This window comes from Mirounga angustirostris, unplaced genomic scaffold, assembly GCF_029215605.1.
Source record: "Mirounga angustirostris isolate CCGP_5_RB_7025 unplaced genomic scaffold, mMirAng1.0.hap1 SCAF_6, whole genome shotgun sequence".
Lineage (NCBI taxonomy): Eukaryota > Metazoa > Chordata > Mammalia > Carnivora > Phocidae > Mirounga > Mirounga angustirostris.
This window is the reverse complement of record NW_026991714.1, coordinates 141375324-141394653: the sequence shown is the minus strand read 5'-3', so window position 1 is coordinate 141394653 and position 19330 is coordinate 141375324. Positions and strand designations below refer to the sequence as shown.

Genomic DNA, 19330 nt, shown 5'->3' with positions numbered 1-19330 from the left:
CTGGTAAGCATGGAGGAGTTTCCTTCATGAATTGTCTTTTTAATGTAATATCAAGTTGTTTAAGTAAAATTGAAAATTTGCAATTTAGTTTCATGGTTTACTAAGATAGAAACTTAAAAGAGTATTTTGAACCACTCATACTTTGTTTTCTCTCTAACTTGTATGTAGTTTTGTGTTAGTGTGCCACGCTTTGTATAATAATGTGTGCCAGAAAGGTTATGGCCAGTTGAGGTTTTGTAATGATACTTATATGCAGCAGGGGAACTCGCTATTTAAAGGAATACTAAGATACCTCCGAAGAACGACAAATGAAATGCTTTGAAAATGATCGCCCCGGCTTTGTCTAGTCCAGGTATTTGGTTTAGGAGAGTTTGGAACACACTTAGCTTTGTTTAGTTCCCAATGTGAGAGAGCCACGACTGTCAGACTGAAAGGCAGGAACCACACAGAACTCCCAACTGCCTCTTGAGAACTGCTTGTTCTACTCTCTTCCTTGGGCAGGATGTGGTGTCGTTTGTATTCCTGAGCATGAAATAAGACTATAGTCTCTGAATGCCTAACTTTGGTCTCTGTATTCTCAAGGAAGCACATTTGTGGAAAGGCATGAGATTACATTTGAGCTGACCAGTTTTTTAGACACAGGGAGATGGGATAGAAGTATAGTGTTGGTGGGAGAAGTAAAGGAACTGAATCAGGACATTGTATGGTAACTTTAGGGATGCAGTGAGGTAAAGGGGAAACCAGTTTGATAAGACTCGGAAGAAAACCAGAATCTGCGCGTCTGATACATGCCAGGAACTCCACTAGGTGTTTCACATGTGTGAATTCTCTAAATCTTTGTAAAAGTCCTATGAGGTAGCTTTTTATTTAAAGAAACTGCAGGCTTTTGTTTTGTTTTTTAAAAATACTCTTTTTAAGAAGAGGAAACCTAATTTCAGAAACCGCAGCCTTCTAAGTAACCAGTGAAAATCTGAGCCAGGCCAGTGGGCAACACAAAACAACAGTGGAAGAGACATCTTAGTAATACAACAGAGAGGAATGGAGGTGGAACGGATTAGTTGTGAGAAGGGAAAGAGTAAATAATGTAACTGCAGGTTCCCCAGTGTCTATGAAATCCACAGTGCCAGTAAGAAAATAGAAGAGGAGGAAGTTTAAAGAAAAGGTGTCTCATTTACTTTTAGGCATCAATATATAGAACTTGTAGAAACTGAGCAAATGATGTTGCTAAAAAAAGTATTGAAGAGAAAGGAGACAGGAAGAGAGAACTGAAGTTGTTTTAGTATGCAGAAAAAAACCTCTTTTAATTCTTCACTATGGAAAATTTCAAACTTAACTCAGAAGTTAAGAGAATCGTTCAGTAAACCCCCATAATCCATAGCAGACAGTCATTAATTTATGGCCACTTTTGACCATCTCTGTCTCCCCACACTCCCCTCCCCTGATTATTTTGAAACAAATCTCTAGGTGTTGGGATTGTATGATTCTAACTTTTGTGTTGTTTTCATGACACCCTCCCTCCTTGACAAGTCTCGTCCAACTTCTGCCTGTATTTCTAGAGATAGAGGGTATGCAATGCAGTGAAATAGCGGTGCCTTTTTTTTTTTTTTACTTGCTCTAATTGTTAATGAATTTTCCCTTTTATTGAGCTGAAAACTTGAGCAGATTTATTACTTTGGCAAAGACACACAAGCCCATGCTGAAATCAAGAGTAGATTTAGACCTCAGACTATTTTTATATTGGGTTTGTAGTAAACCCTCTTTCTCTAAAGATCACAGTGTTTACAAACAGTTTTACTGCTACCATGTGATGGAGATGTCACCAGCTGGCATTCAGGGTGCTTATAGAGCATTCTTGAAGAAACATCTGAGAGAAAAAACATTTTAGACATTAAAAAAGATTCAGATCCACATACGAGAAGGCTTGGCTTCTCTTGTAGGTGTAAAAGTTAAATACTGTATATTTTTAAAATGTTACCAAAGTAATGTACATTTTTAAATTAAACATGGTATTTCTTTTAAACTTTTACAGAAATACAACTCACCCCTTAAATGTGCACTAATTATAAAATTCAGTGCATTTTACACAGTGAAGAGAAGAGCATTCAGAACAAGCAAGTAGAATATTACCAGCAGTCAGGAAGTCCCTGCCACCCAGTCACTACCCTCCCTGCTCTGCCTAAGAGTAGCTACTATCTTGACTTCTACCGCCATTGATTTTGGGGTGGTTTTTATTATCTGTTTTTGAACTTTATATAAATTGAGCCATACTGTATGCGCTCATTGTTTTTCTAGATTCTTTATGTAGTTCAGCAGTACATTTGTGAAATTAATTCATGTCATTGTGTATGGATGTGTAGTTCATTGTATTTGCTGTGGAGTATTCCACTGTGTGATTGTACCTCAGTTTATCCCTTCTATTGTTGATGAACCATTGGATAGCGCTGTTATGATTATTCTTACACATTTGTGGACATTTCTATTGGCTATATCTAGGAGTAGGTTTGCTGGTTCACAGGTTATGTATCTCTTCAGGTTTAGTAAATACTACCACAGAGTTTTCAAAGTAGTTCTAATAGTCTACACTAGCAGTTTCACATCTTCTCCAGCACTTGGTATTGTCTTTTCATTTTAGTTAATATACATAATTTAAAAATCAAATAAAAAATCAAATAATAACAGAACGACTTAAAATGAAAGTCAGCAGTCACTTCCCTAAACCCTCTACTTTGCTCACCTAAGTCATACTCTTCAGAAGCAACCATTTGTAACTATTTCTGTTTTTAACAGCTTTTAAGAGGCACTGATTAAGAACACAGATTTGGGAGCCTGACTGCTTAGGTTCTTTTTGGCTACACTGCTTACTAGCTGTATAACCTTGAGCAAGCTGTTTAACTTCTGTGTCTCCGTTTCCTCATCTACAAAATGGGAATTATGGTACTCATCTCATAGAATTGTTGTTAAGAATTAATAAACGTAATGCTTTTTATACAGTAAGTACTCAGTAAAGTTAGCTTTGCTAATTAATTATGGTGTTACCTCTATATTGCTCAACAATGTTATATTGCGGTTCTTGATTTAACAATTTCAGACATTGTCTGTTGATTAACTTCTTTCTGAGGTAGGTAAGGATTTAGTTAGGTGATACCCTCTCTCACCTTCCCTCTGCCTTCTCCTAATACAGTTTTTGTATTGTTTTGTTTTAAGATTTTATTTATTTGACAGAGCACAAGTAGGGGGAGCAGCAGGGAGAGGGAGAAACAGGCTCCTCTTTGAACGAGGAGCCCGATGCGGGGCTCGATCCCAGGACTCTGGGGTCATGACCTGAGCCGAAGGCAGACACTTAACCGACTGAGCCACCCAGGCGCCCCTCCTAATCTAGTTATATCATTGTTTTCAATTCATAAATTGAACTATATGCTTATTTATATATAATTGATAACATTTATATTCTGTTCAGAGTTGTCTTCCTTGACTGGTCTTTGTGTTTACATTGTTACTATGTCTGTATAATTTTTCTTTATTGCAGAGCTACCTAACATGCAGTTTTATGTTTCCTTCTCTATATTCCAATTTCAAAATCTTTGTGCCATTCAAAGCAGTATGTCCCTATAATCAAGTTTGAATTCTTTATTTTTTACCTAATTGCCTTAACCAAATTTTCAAGATTTAAATGAAAAATTAACCTCTCCCTTCTCATTCCTTCTATCTTGTCCATTCCCCTTATTTCCAAGAGATCTTCTTGGAGCCTTCTTCCCCTGTTCCACAACAGAGCTCTCTCTTGGCTTGTCACATACCTGTCTTCTGGGTGTACAATATCATTGCTTTCTGGACTTGGATCCACTGTTTTCTGGATCACTTTGTTCTTTCTTGCTTTATGCCCTCATTTTGCTGGCATTTATTTTCATATAACTTTTTAATAAAGGATGCAGTCTCCAGCAGTCTCTTTGTTTTCTTCTGAACTAGTTTCCTTATCTGTGTAAAATGAAGAAATGATTTGCAACTGTGCTTCACCATGTTATTTTATGGATCAAGAACAATAATATGTGTGAAACCATGAGTGTCCTTGCTGGGTACCTTCAGGCCAGGTTTAGTGCATTATTCCTGCAGAAAACTGGGTAGCAGTCAGATCAGGCTCTGGAGTCACATTTGAGTTTTGTTGTGGACTGAATTGTGTCCCCCAGAATTCATATGTTGAAGCCCTAACCCCCAGTGTAATGGTGTTTGAGGTAGGGCCTTTCATGAGGTAATTAAGGTTAAGTGAGGTCATAAGGATGGAGCCTTAATCCAGTAGGACCAGTATCCTTATAAGAAGAGGAAGAAACATCAGGAATGTATGTGCAGAGAGAAAAAGCCATGAGAGGACACAGCAAGAATGTGCCTGTCTGCAAGCCAAGGAGAGAGGCCTCACGGGACACCAGACCTCCTGGTACCTTAATCTTGGGACTTTCAGACTCTAGAACTATGAGAAAATAAATTTCTGTTTTTTAAGCCACACAGTTTGTGGTACTCTGTTTCAGCAGCCCTAGCAGACTAATATAAGTTCCAGTTTTGGCTTCAGTGTGTAGTATTTGTGAGACCTCTAAGACCTAGTTAGACCTGCAAATGCCCAGTTTTGGGGTGGTTGTAAGGATTAAGTGAGCAAATAAGTGACTTTTAGTCAGTACCTGGTATGGTAACTGTTTAATCTTTTTCATAAGTCTTAAAAGGGGCTATAAGTTATTTTAACGGAGCTGTCATTTATGGTTTTGTTTCTTATTTAATCAGATAATTCTAACCAAGCATTTACATATCAAAGCAACAATAAGAAATTCTTTCTGGGTAAACTGGGTTGGGATTTTTCTTAACAGTTTTATTCAGGTATAATTCATAGTCCATAAAATTCACCCATTTAGAGCTTACAATTCAGTGATTTTTAGTATGTTCACAGGTATGTATAACCATCACCACAGTCCCTCTTAGAACAGTTTTATCACCTCAAAAAAGAAAACCCTCTACCCTTCAGCTATCCTCCTCCTAACCACCCCAACCCTAAGTACTAATGTACTTTCTGTCTCTGTAGATTTCTCTATTCTGGATTTTCATATGAATGGAATCCTATAATTTGTGGCTTTAGGGCTTACTGGCTGCCTCTATTATTTCTTTCACTATTTTTTCTACTCCCTCTCTCTCCTCCTCTCCCCTCCCCATCCCTCCCTCTGGCGCTCCCGTTATGTGTGTGTTGGTGTACTTAATGATCTCCCACATTCTCTAAGGCTTACTTCATTTTTCTTTATTCTTTTTTCTCTTTGTCCTTTGGCTTGCATAACGTCTGTTGCTCTGTCTTCAGATTCACTACTTCTTTCCTTCTGCCAGTTCATATTTATGGTTGAGAGCCCTTTTGGTGAATTTATTTCAGTTGTTAGTTTTCAACTCTGGAATTCCCACTTGGTTGCTTTTTTTTTAAATATACATTGATATTCTCTATTTGATGTGGCATTGGCATAATACTCTCTTTACCTCTTTAATCATGCTATTAAAATTTTTCGTGGACATATTTGTAATGGCTGTTTTGAATTCTTTTTCTGTTAAATCCAATACCTGGTCATTCTCACTGGCAGTTTGTGTTGCCTGCTTTCTGCTTTATGGGTCAGAAAGAAATCTGCTTTCCTGGTTCTTTGCATGCTTCACAATGTTTGTTGGAAATTAAATATTTTAGATAATATTGTAGCAACTTTGAGCCCTGGTCCCCCCTCCCAGGGTTCATTATTTATTTGTTTTTTAGTGATTGCCTGGGTTATTTTAGTGAAGTCTACCCTCTACCCCCATTGTGCCTGTTGTTTTCACCAGTACTCTGGGGCATATATTGTTCTACCATCTAACCCAGTCAAATTGTGGCTTCTTTGAAGGAATAATTTCTGAGGTCTTTGTTTGATACTTGTTCTGACCGCAGGAGAGATCGCCCAGCTGTCTTATTTCCTGTAAACTAGGCAACCTTTATTGTAGGCTATATCTTCATTAAATCCATGAATCTCCTTCCCCTTAGGTTTGAGTTTCTTAGTTCCTTTGGGAAGAGATCAGGAGCTTTTTTTATGGCATGCCTTACCCTTTCCAGCCCCCTTAGCAAAAATTTTGAGTCAGTTCTGGAGCTGGGGGTGGGAACAATGGCAAGCTTCTCTGTGAGTGACACCCCCACTCTAGAAGCTGGGTAAGAGTGGGGGAGGGGTGGCAGCAGCCTGAGGTGCTTTAGGCTTGCCTCTCTTGGCATAGGACCATTGCAGCAGGAGCCAGAGCAAAGATGATCAGGGCACTGTGCCCAGCATGAAATCTCCATTCCACAAATGGGGGCAGGGTCAAGGAAGGGAGCTCCCATCTCTTGACTACACCTGCCTGGAATTTGGCTCTGTACTAGGAGGCAGAAGCCTGGATGGGAAACACTGCTGTCCTGCTCTTCTCAGGAAGTCTCCCTTTGACTGTGACCTGGAGGTGAGTCGCTTGTGTTCTTGGCTGCAGCAGCCTAGAGTGGAATCTCTTCCTTGCTGAGCTTGTTGGAGGGGGCGGTCTTGGTTTAGGCACCACAGACTCACACCTTTCTTAACAAATTTTTGTAGATTTTCTTGAATAGAAGTTCCTTCATTTGCTGTTTACCCTTAGGGACATTTCAGAGGCTTTACGTGTTTTTTTTACGTTTTTGTTTTTATTTTAATAATTTCCACCAGTTTTATTGCAGAGGGGGTCAGTGGAGCTCTTCATGCTGTCACGTCAGAAGTTGATCTTTCTGGGTTGGTTTTTTAGGGCTTCTGCAGGACGACGTACAAGTAGCTTATTCAGGGAGCTTGAATGAGAAGACAGTGACATTTTTAAGTTGATAGGTTAACAGAAGAAAAGGTTCATGAATTCTGAGGAAGGATAATGTGGTAGGATGGGAAGGTAAAAGGAAAGGGTAGCCTGCTTTATTGTTTAGATTTCTTTATGGGTTTTGGGATACTTAAAGCCTTGGACTTAAAAGTTTTGAAAACCAAGTGTCCTTAGGGAATGTGAATGTGTGGATTTTATTATTAGCTCGGTGAACAATAGCTTTATCCCACTGTTTAGTGTGTTATTTTTAAATGGAATTCAGTTTTGTGATTTTAGTGTACTTTTGTGGCATAAACACTTTTAGGAAACACTGCTAGCAGCATTAATAAACCAAGTTAGACTTTATTCCATAGAACATTGAAGTCACACACCTGTGGGAAATGTTTTTATTGAATTTTAAGTTTATATATGACAAGAAAAGTTGATTCATAGAGCAGCTGTGATTTAGCTGGATTGTTACATTCAAAGTTGGTTGTGTATAGTATAGTGATCTTTGTAATGTTTTATGGAGTGACAGTAATGTGTTCTACAGGAGCCATAAGACTTGTGTGTTAAAAGCACTCAACTACAATAATGTATTAACATAATAGATTTAGTTCCTAATTTTTTTCCCTCTAAAAATTTGGTGCCAGTTTGAATCACATGACTTCAAATGCAAATTAAGGAATTGAGGAGGACTTTCTGCCTGCCCCCTAATTCAGAAGCAGGAGAAAAGCACTGAACATGGTTTGTATACCTACTTATCTTTCCCTAAAAAGTTTTTCCTTTTATCCTGTTCATTGGGAAACTGTAAAACAGTATTTCTCCCCCTCTATCACTATCTTCCGGTATAAACTGTAGTGGGCTATTAATATATTCTAAATGTTTATTTCATTTTTAGTGTTGGATTTTTATAAATCAGCTCAACACATACTTGAGTCCTGATTATTTGCCTGAAGGGTACAAACAGTGTGAGACCAGGTCACGTTTGAGATTTCAAGGCATAAATGCACAGCAATTTAAGTGACTGCAAAATAAAGAAGAGTGAAAGCAGTGCATGTGCTCTGCTGTGATCTGGGACCTAAAGCCGATTACAAAAAGCATTTAGGATTTGGCTAGGCTTTGAGAAGTAGGGAAAACATCCAGTTAGTTCAGAAGGCCTGAAAGCAGGAATATGCATAGTATCTTCAGAGTACATGAGGTGACTACACTTTCGATATAGGAAGGTTTCTTTCTAATAAGGAAAAATGCCAGTGGAAAGATTAATTGTGGTGGACCTTGGATGTGAAACCAAGAACTTTTGACCGTCTCTTTTTGTGTGTGGTTAGTGAGAAGCCATCATGTCTGGTGACAATGTGTAAGGTGAATTGAAAACTAGGCCCCCGAGCCCAATTTTCTCTTCATTTTCCTTGTCCTTTGCTTTAATGAGGAGTATGGATTGTGTTTCAAATTAAAGTTTTTAAAGCCTGTAGTTCATAACTCAGCACAAGCTTCTCCATGAAAACCAGAGTATTAAAGAATAAGCACATATAGGCCTGAGTTATTCATAGGTAACTGAAGTGTTTGGGCTTAGGTGGAGTCAGACTAGCTTGAATTCTGGTTTTGCCACCCACCATGTAACACTGAACAAATCCTTTAACTTATAAGGCTGACTATTCTCATCTGGAAAGGGAAGCTGGTTCTATCACCCTCTCAGGATTGTGAGCATTACATAAGAGAAAGCTTGGAAAGCTCTTAACACACTGCCTGGCAAATAGTAGACAATTCTGATGAATACCTTTGCCACCATTAATTGTTGTTATTATTAATCATTTTCATGTACTAATTACTATGAATTATATTGTTTCCAGAACAGTGCATTCTGAATTTTGATCTTGTACTGTAGAAACACTCTTGCCATCTGGTCCAGAAAGAATCACTGTCCTGACCCACCCAAGTTTCAGGACCTAATGGTGGTCTTTAGATTTTCTTTTTCTTTTTTCTAAGTGTCTTGCCTTGTCAATGAGGGCATGCAAAAAAAAAAAAAAAAAAAGCAGGAGGTCTGGGTGCCAGAGAGAAGACACCATCTGCTGCCAGTTGTAGGGGAGAATGATAAGCTTTGGATTTTTAGGGCTCATGCAGTATTAGGTTTTTGTTTTACATCGCTTTCCTACAGGTAGGTTTTGTTATTACTCTTTAAACTATGGTGTTTATTGTCCAAAAATTTAGACTTATCTTTACTTTTCCCAGGTTTAAGCCGTTTTTTCCATTCCAAACTTCGCAAGGATTTGAAGAAGATGAAGAAGAGCATATCCATATACAACAATGGGCACTTACTGAAGGCCGCCTTAAAGTTACATTGTTAGAATGTAGCAGGTATGTTCTTTATTTCATCATTGCTACATTATGGGAAAGAAAGTGCAGTGAAAATATACTTAAGCATGTTTGTGTTTGTTCCCCCTTTGTGTTAATTTATTATGTATGATCAGTAAATCTTTAATCATAAATTTCATAAAACTAGTCCTTCCCTGCTTGCAAAAAATATAAACCATATTTTAAGAAAGCATTCTAATGGAGAGGATCATTTGTCCTTCAGTGATTCCCAGACTTTTTAAATGTTTGATGCTCTGTTGGCATATTTCCAATTTACTAACTATTGGAGAGCTGTTTATAGTATAACATTTTTGAGACTTGTTATGTGATAATTGGAAATACCAATCAGAAATGCTTAGAAAGCCCTGTGATTCTTAAAATTTTAGAGCTGAAAGGGATCTCAGAAATAATCTTGCCCAGCCTCCCTTATTTTACTTTGCCTGCCCTATAGTCTAAACTGTGTTCATATCTTGCTTAAACTACTTACCACACTAACCTCCTTACCTTTCTCCTAATACTGGTTACCGATATAACCACCAGAATGGCCTTTTTAAAATGCAAATCTTCTTTTCACTTTCCTACTTAAAATTCTTTAATGGCTTCCCCGTTACTAGAATATAGACCCAAATCCTTGCTATGGTCTGCATGCCCCTCTTGCCTCTCTGGCTTTTTTCTCCTCTCAGCGCCTCACTCGGAGTGCCTCAGCCACATAGGTTTTCCTAAAGGAAGATGTTGGTAAACTTTCTCTCTCAAGGGCTAGATAGTAAATATTTTAGGCTTTACGATTCACATGGTCTCTGTTGCTCGGCCATATAGTATGAAAGCAGTCATAGTACATGGTATGGCTGTGTACCCATAAAACTCTACATGTGAATTTCATAATTTTCGTGTGTCATGAAATATTCTTTTAATTTTTTTCAATCATTTAAAACTGTGAAAACCTATGGTAGTTTATAGGCTACACAAAAACAAGCAGGGGGCTAGATTTGGCCCATGGACCATAGTTCACTATTCCCTGCCTTAGATGTTTTACCATACTAAGCTTCTTATGTTGACTCCCCACTGTTTTCCAGGCTGAAGGCCCTATCCCATTTTCTGCTTCTTGAAACCAAACTTCCTAGATCGGCTTCAACACCTGCCTCTTTAATGTGTCTCCTGATCATTTCAAGTACAAGTGTACTGCCCTTATGCTACATTTCTATGACACTTGTTTATACCACTTATTTGGTACTTATCACTTCTATTTTTATTTCCCGCCCATAATAAAAACAAGTGCCTGAGTACACAGTTATATTTTGTACCTAATATATTTGTGTCTTTGCTAATAGGTTAATTTTAAGTATACTAAGAATGTGCTAAACATTTTTTTTGTTTTGTGTTGGAATGGTTCAGTATTGTACATCATTATGTCAGAAAGACTGTTTGAAAGGAATTCTCTTATCAAAGACTAAATATGCTGTAGATTTTGTAAAAGGGACCGTAGTGTACAGTTAAATGACACAAGAAAAACACAGCTCTCACAAGTCTGAATTTGAATTGGCTAAGCTAATACGTATGTAAGCATGAGTATTAAATATCTAATTATAATTTGGGTTTGTCACATTAACATTAGGAAGGACATTTTTCAAGTGATTTGTGTCTAAGGAAATTTTGACCAGATGTTTTTTTCTCTTTCAGTGAATTTTCTTGTAGATTCACATTTCTTGTAGATTCACAATCATACCATTGGATTATCTTTTCCAAAATAGTCATAGCAACTTTTAAATATTAGAAGGGCAATTTTGGACAGAATTTCTTAACTCTCCGAATCTACCTACTCATCTACCCCTCCCCAAACCTGTAAAAGATAGCCTTGAAGGAGATTTATTATTCACTTATTCAACATACATTTGTTTACTATGATGTAGATGATATGTAATAAAGAGATAATGTGCTAGGAACTTTTATTTATTTATTTTTTAAAGATTTTATTTATTCATTTGAGAGAGAGACAGAGACAGAGCACAAGCAGGGGAGAAGTAGAGGCAGAGGGAGAGGGAGAAGCACAGTCCTCGCTGAGCTGGGAGCCCGACATGGGGCTTGATCCCAGGACCTGGAGATCATGACCTGAGCTGAGGGCAGGCGCTTAACCATCTGAGCCACCCAGGTGCCCCCCCCTTTTTTTTTAGATTTTACTTATTCATTTAAGAGTGTGCCAGGAATTTTTAAAAACTAGTTCTTTTGCCTTAATGTTGCTGGTGGGGTTATAGATTGATTATATCTTGGGAGGAAGCACACTATCTAAAGCGTTTTCCAGTCACTATCTTTATAAACCCCACCATGTAAAGTTACCTAGTATTGTGGTGCTGTGTTATTTTCACACAGTTTAAGGATTACTTAAAATTGTTTATGAAGGAAAGAATAAATTACTGTTTTCTACTCATCCCTGCCTTTTTGTCTTCAAATTGAATTCTAACATTCATTCTCATTAAAATCTTACTTACATTGTTTTTCTTCTAAACTATTTTCTTAGTATAAAAAGTAGAATTCTCAGGTCAGATGGATCCCAAGTTTGTAGGATTTAAACTAAAGAGGACATATTATTGTAATCTAAGCATTTATATTTTAATAATTTTTCCTGCTCCTGAATGTAAACTCATTTTGTGTGATATAAACTCTAAAGCAGAAAGAAAGTGACACTGTAAAGAAAGTAGAAGAAAAAATAAGTGTCCTTTTTTTGGAGGGAGGACAAAAAAAAAATGCTTATCATTTCAATTTTGGAAACTTAAAGGTTTAAGACCCTTGAGATGTTTTTTACCATGACTACTTCATTTAGTGATATGAAAAGGTTTGAGGCAAATAGAATAAAATTATTGAATGATCAAATTTTTAAGAGAACATAAACATTTTTTTTAAAGATTTATTTATTTATTTTAGAGAGAGGGAGAGCATGTGCTTGGGGGGAGGGACAGAGGGAGAGAATCTTCAAGTGGACTCCCAGCGAGCACAGAGCTTGATCCTATGACCCATGAGATGACCTGACACTCAACCCACTGAGCCACCCAGGACCCGCAAGAACATAAACATTTAAAATTAAAACATTTCTGTGGACCATTTGTATGTGGATAAAGTTGTTTCAAATTAGCATGCTGTCATGAGTTAAAGTTTCCTGGGTTTTTAGCTTTTAGACATGCATATTCACATTTTTCTTGCTTGAAAGAGATGTATATGTTCAAGTTGTTATAATGTCATATGTATCATTTACTATTGTTAATAGTTTTAGGTTAACATTCTTATGAATGCTTATTTCCTAGGCTTGTAGAACTTGACCTTGAATCTGGTAAAAATAATAGAACTTCAGTAATTTTTTTCCCAAGTCCATAAAATAGAACATCAAACTCATTATCCCCAGACAACCATAGTTTTCTATGAGGATTTCTTTTTCTTTCTTAAACTTTTTAATTTGAAGTAATGGTTGTGTTGTGAGGACGTTTTTTAAACTTTATTTTGATGTAGTTTCAGACTTACAGAGGGAAATGCATTTTTAAATGCATTTGCCGATGAGGAAACGAATCAGAAGTATCCATAGAAAACAAACTTTACTGAAAATATTGGAGTTGTGGAAATAATACTGGCATTTGAGGTGGAAAGTGCTGTGTTCATATCTTAGCCATGTGCTCTTACTGCTGTATGTCCTTATACAAGTTGCACATCTCTAGAATGGGCAAGGATGCTTGCTGCCTTGCTAGTAATTGTGATCAGAGAAAGGTACATAACCCGCAGTGCCTACTGCATAGCAAGCCTTCGACAGATGTAGCCTATATTTTTTTTTTAAGATTTTTATTTATTTATTAATTTGAGAAAGACTGCGCAAGTGATGGGGGGGAGCAGGGATAGGAACAGAGGGAGAGGGACAGGCAGACTCCATGCTGAGCGAGGAGCCCAGTGCAGGGCTCTATCTCACAACCCAAAGGTCATGACCTGAGCTGAAATCAAGAGTCAGATGCTCAACAGACTGAGCCACGCAGGCGCCCCAGTAGTCTCTGTTATTATGCCTTAATATAATCATAGTATTTATCAAGAAGAAAACAAATCTTTAAACAAAAGTATATTTTTCTTTGTGTATTTGGTTGTGAAAACTGGAATTTTTTTAAGATTTTATTTATTTGAGAGAGAGCACGAGTTGGCAGAGGGAGAGGGAGAAGCAGACTCCCCAGTGAGCAGGGAGCCCCATGCAGGGCTCTATCCCAGGACCCTGAGATCAAGACCCGAGCCGAAGGCAGACACTTAACTGACTGAGCCACCCAGGTGCCCCCTGGAATTTGAATTTTATTGCTTTAAAAGGGTCTCGCGGTGTAAAGGGAAGTTATTTTCTAATTATCTGAAATATAGTTTTGAATTTCCCGATTAAAATCTTGGGAGCAGAAACACAACTTCACTTGTAAAAATTGGTTCTAACACTTCGTATTTGTCAAATTTTTTTAAAAACAGTCATTCTGAATTTTTTTTGCATTGACTATAGCTGATTTTTTTAACCATAGATGAACTCAATTGCTGTATTCATAGCACTGCTATTAGAAGACTAAATTAAACATTCGTGTTGCAATCATATTGAGATTATTTTTAGATTTACAATTTATCTCATAAATTACATTCCATCTTAAAGGATTTGAGGTATTTTGCGGAGAAAATATATGCCCATGTGCAGTTAAATAGAAGATAAATTATATAAAAAATAACCATATAGAGAAGAAAAGATCAATTTTCTGGCAGCAAAGGAAACTTGATGGATTACTTAGCTCTTATTTTCTGGTGTACTATACATGTTCTTCAGGGTAAAAGAAATTCTGGCACCAAATTCTAGATGGGATTTGTCATATACATCTTTATGTTAAAAGACATTGATATAATAGATATATTTTCTTTTCTTTGGCTTATTTTATCAACCAGTTATATTTTAAACAAACTAAGTTTGTAGTTGGTGAATGCAAAGCCTATGAAATTTTGTTGTGTGAGAGTTCTGTACTCTAAAGCAGTATATTTAGGATAGCCTGTCCTAATTATAGATAGGAAATTCTGATTAAGGTCAGTTCTTCACTGAGTCACACTGTTCTAAAGTCTATATTTTGTCAGTAACTTCTAAAGTGTTTTGTTTTACTGGGTTCCAAAAATACATCATTTAAAATTTTTTCAAATGTTAACACAAAGACAGAAAACCACAGCAGTTGACATTCTACTCTATTACCAGGAGTCTTCCCTTATTCCCTAATTATCTATTATCAGCATGGATGCATGGATTCCTGTTTTTTTCTTTGACTCTCCTTAATTATTTGGTGCCTAAGTTGTCCCGAATTGGGCCTCTGGGAGCCTCTTCAAACTGGCTCCGGTATGCTGCATCTGACATAAACTTGTCTTTTTTTGCTTCTTTTTATTTTTTTTTAAAGGTCTTTATCACTCTGTGGTATAACAATTGTTCTAGGTTCATTTTGTATCTTCTCTGTCTCAGTCCTAGAATCCGCTATTTTTCCAAAGAGCCTTGGTTCCTTTTAGTAGAAAATAATACTAAAAATCAAGATCTGGGTGTTGGGTATAGTCATTGCTACTCATATATAATCAGAGGCCCCATTAGTGGACAGTTAACAAATACATAAATGTATAGACACTTACAGGTATATAATATATACAACACATATATAATTTAGAAATCGTGAATTGACCCAATATATCCAATTCCAGTTCATTCTCATAGGGTTGTTCTGTGCCTTGGTTTTTGCTCCTTTCATATTTTTGTCCCTTGAACCCTGGCTCCCAGTAACATCAGCAGTTTACTCATTTGCTTTATCCCGTAATACCTCTCAGATAGTTTCAGACTTGCTTTGTCTGTATAAGTAGAGAAAACATACTTACGAAAAGAAATTCAGGATTTATAAGTTAATCAGAGAAAGACATGTATCATATGACTTCACTGATATGAGGAATTCTTAATCTCAGGAAACAAACTTGAGGGTTGCTGGAGTGGGGGGGGTGGTGGGAGGGATGGGGTGGCTGCATGATAGACACTGGGGAGGGTATGTGCTATGGTGAGTGCTGTGAATTGTACAAGACTGTTGAATCACAGATCTGTACCTCTGAAACAAATAATGCAATATATGTTAAGAAAAAAAAAAAGATAGCAGGAGGGGAAGAATGAAGGGGGGGGAGTCGGAGGGGGAGACGAACCATGAGAGATGATGGACTCTGAAAAACAAACTGAGGGTTCTAGAGGGGATGGGGGTGGGGGGATGGGTTAGCCTGGTGATGGGTATTAAAGAGGGCACGTTCTGCATGGAGCATGGGGTGTTATGCACAAACAATGAATCATGGAACACTACATCAAAAACTAATGAAGTAATGGATGGTGATTAACATAACAATAAAAAATTAGAAGAAATTCAGGATTTATTTGCCGTTCTCCCCCACTCTACCCAAGATTAAGGGCATATGGTCAAGTACTATTTTCATGAATTAGATTAATTTCCCCCCTTCAGCGTGTTATGTTATGCATTTGAAATATAGCTGGGTTTATTCTTTTCTGTTTGCTTTCAGTTTCAGTTTCCCTCCCTCCCACCTCTGCCTTTCCATCCTTATTGATTCTTATTTTAATATGTGGGGCATTAACATACTTCCAAAACCCAAAATTATACAAAAACATATACAGACAGTCCTTACTCCACATGGAACTATGTTAACCAAAACCCTGCATATCAGAACAGTGCAAAGCAGGGACAGTGTTCTATGTAGTAACTCAAAGTAAGGGGTGCCTGTACAGTCATTCAGATCTTCTGTATCTTTACTAATTTTTTTAGTCTAGTTCTTCAATTACTGAATAAAAGTGTGTATAAATCTTCAAGCATGACTATGAGTTTATCTCTTTTTTGTAGTTATTAGGTGCATATTTCTTCTTGACATACTGACCCTTTTACCATTATGAAGGGTCCTTTTTTGTTTCATAATATTTCTTGTCTTGGTATTTATTTTGTCTAAACTGATAAAGATGCTACAGTTTTCTTATGTTTATTGTTTGTATGGTTTCTGTGTTTTTTTCTACAGTTTCTTTCAGTCTTTTTTTTTTTATATTTAAATATAAATGGTTCTTTTATGTGTAGTCTAACAATCTCTGCCTTTTCATTAGACTGTTTAGTTCATTCACATTTAATGTAACGATTAAGTTATATTTAGGTCTGTCATTTTGCCATTTATTTTTTGTCTCATCTGTTTGGCTCGGTTTGGTTTTTTGCACCTCTGTCCTTTTTGTTCTTCCTGTTTTGTGAATCAAACATTTTTAGAATTTAGACTTGACACAGACCTTCAATTTGTAAAAAGCACAGTATCTCTGAAGCACAATAAAGTGAAGCACAATAAAAGGAGATATGCTTGTATTAGGGGAGGCAGCTTCAAGGTGACATTTTGATAGTAGGAATTAATCCTTTAATGGCACTATGTCCATGTTATATAGCAAAATGTTTAGTTCTTCTGTAGAGAAGCCTGTTAACATGATGGATTTTGAAATTCATTTACAAGACAAGCTGTTTTAGAAGTTACAACCACAAAATAATTTCTACCTTGCATTGGTTTGTGAATCCTTCATTTAGGTTATAGTATTGTTTGATTCTATTCACTTGGTTATTTTTTATTCTAGTGGTAACTTTTTTTTTTCTCTGAGTAGTTGATAAATGGGTGTTGTTATATTATCTGTATTTACTTTAATGTTTGATATTTTATCTTTTTTATTTTTATTTATTTATTTTTTAAAAGATTTTATTTATTTATTTGAGACAGAGAGAATGAGAGAGAGAGAGAGAGCACATGAGAGGGGGGAGGGTCAGAGGGAGAAGCGGGCTCCCTGCCAAGCAGGGAGCCCGATGGCGGGACTCGATCCAGGGACTCCAGGATCATGACCTGAGCCGAAGGCAGTCGCTCAACCAACTGAGCCACCCAGGCGCCCCATGATATTTTATCTTTTTTAAAAAGGGAAAAAACCTAGCTAAATTTGAAGATATTTGGGAGCATGACCCTGCAAATACTTACATTGTTATTAATAGCATTTATTACCTGTGGTATATAACATATAATAGGCACTTTGCATTCATTATTTCTGGCTCTCAGAATATCTTTACAAAGTTAGCATTATTACATCTATTTTATAGATGATGAATTGAGATCTATAGGTTACTTGCCCAACACGTCCTGTCTAGAATTTGAATCTAGGTTTGTCTGACTCCAAAATCCCTCATTCTGTTATCTTTATATCCTTAAAAAAAATCTTACCAAGGAAAAATCTGGTCCAAAAATTTTTCATTTTATGTTAGAAATATACAAATTTTGGAAATTTTTTACCTGTTTGAGGGCAAGTCATTATTTTTAAAATGTTACCTTTTCAGGAAGATCTTCGGACAGATCTTGCGTACTAATAATGAAAGGAGAGCTCAGAGGAAATTAGCTCAAATATGAGACATTTAAATTTGTGTGAATGATGTTGAAAAATGGGAGGAATTACTTGGAATTGTTGCTGAATATTATTCCTTCAGGTCTTTAAAGCTATTTACATCTATAACTATAAAGGTCTGTAACTCTGAATTTGATATAATCCCACCATAATGAAGCAGCAGAAAAAGAACTCAGGGAACCAATCCCATTTACAGTTGCAACCAAAAATAATGAGATACCTAGGAATAAACCTAACCAAAGAGGTAAAAGATCTGTACTCTGAAAACTATAAAACACTTATGAAAGAAATTGAAGACACAAAAAAAATGGAAAACATTCCATGCTGATGGATTGGATGGATTTAACCAAACATGGTTAAAATATCTGCACTACCCAAAGCAATCTACACATTTAATGCAATCCCTATCAAAATACCACCAGCATTTTTCACACATCTAGACAAACAATCCTAAAATTTGTTTCAAAACACAAAAGACCCTGAATAGCCAAAGCAGTCCTGAAAAAAAAAAAGCAAAGCTGGAGGCATCACAATTCTGAACTTCAGCTAGCTATATTACAAAGCTGTAGTCATCAAGCAGTATGGTACTGGCAAAAAACAGATGCATAGGTCAGTGGAACAGAATAGAAAACCCAGAAATGAACCCACAACTATATGGTCAACTAATCTTCAACAAAGCAGGAAAGAATATCCAATGGAGAAAAGACAGTCTCGTCAACAAATGGTGTTGGGAAAACTGGACAGACAGCAACATGCACAAGAATGAAACTGGACCGCTTTCTTACACCGTACACAAAACTAAATTCAAAATTTTTGTAAGACCTAAATGTGAGACAGGAAACCATCAAAATCCTATAGGAGAACATAGGCAACAACCTTTTTGACCTTGGCCATAGGAACTTCTTACTAGACACATTCTGGAGGCAAGGGAAACAAAAGCAAAAATGAACTATTGGGACTTCATCAAGATAGAAATCTTCTGCATATCAGAGGAAACAATCAGTAAAACTAAAAGGCGGCCTGTGGAATGGGAGAAGATATTTGCAAATGACCTGATAAGGCGTAGTATCCAAAATCTGTAAAGAACATACCAAACTCAACACCCAAGAAACAGAAATAATCCAATTAAGAAATGGGCAGAAGACATGAATAGACATTTTTCAAAAGAAAACATCCAGATGGCTAATAGACACATGAAAAGATGCTCAACATCACTCATCATCAGGGAAATACGAATGAAAGCCACAATGAGCTACCACCTCACACCTGTCAGAATGGCTAAAATAAACAACACAGGAAACAACAGATGTTGGTGAGGATGCGGAGAAACGGGAACCCTCTTATACTGTTGGTGGGAATGCTAACTAGTGCAGCCAGTCTGGAAAACAGTATGGAGGTTCCTCAAAAAGTTAAAAATAGAGGGGCGCCTGGGTGGCTAAGTTGGTTAAGCGACTGCCTTCAGCTCAGGTCATGATCCTGGAGTCCTGGGATCGAGTCCCGCGAGCAGGGAGCCCGCTTCTCCCTCTGACCCTCCCCCCTCTCATGTGCTCTCTGTCTCTCTCATTCTCTCTGTCTCAAATAAATAAATAAAATCTTTAAAAAAAAAAAAAAGTTAAAAATAGAACTACCCTGTGACCCAGCAATTGTACTACTAGGTATTTACCCAGGGGATACAAAAATGCAGATTTTAAGGGTTATCTG

At 37.0% G+C, this 19330-nt stretch overlaps 1 protein-coding gene across 1 annotated transcript in view; it reads left to right on the top strand.

Moving 5' to 3' along the window:
* The window catches only part of PDZD8 (PDZ domain containing 8), an 80048-nt gene that overhangs the window by 16034 nt on the left and 44684 nt on the right, over positions 1-19330 (top strand). The window contains exon 2 of the mRNA XM_045878940.3: positions 9043-9168. Within this exon, the coding sequence (XP_045734896.1) occupies positions 9043-9168 (126 nt within the window). The remainder of the gene's footprint in view (positions 1-9042; positions 9169-19330) is intronic.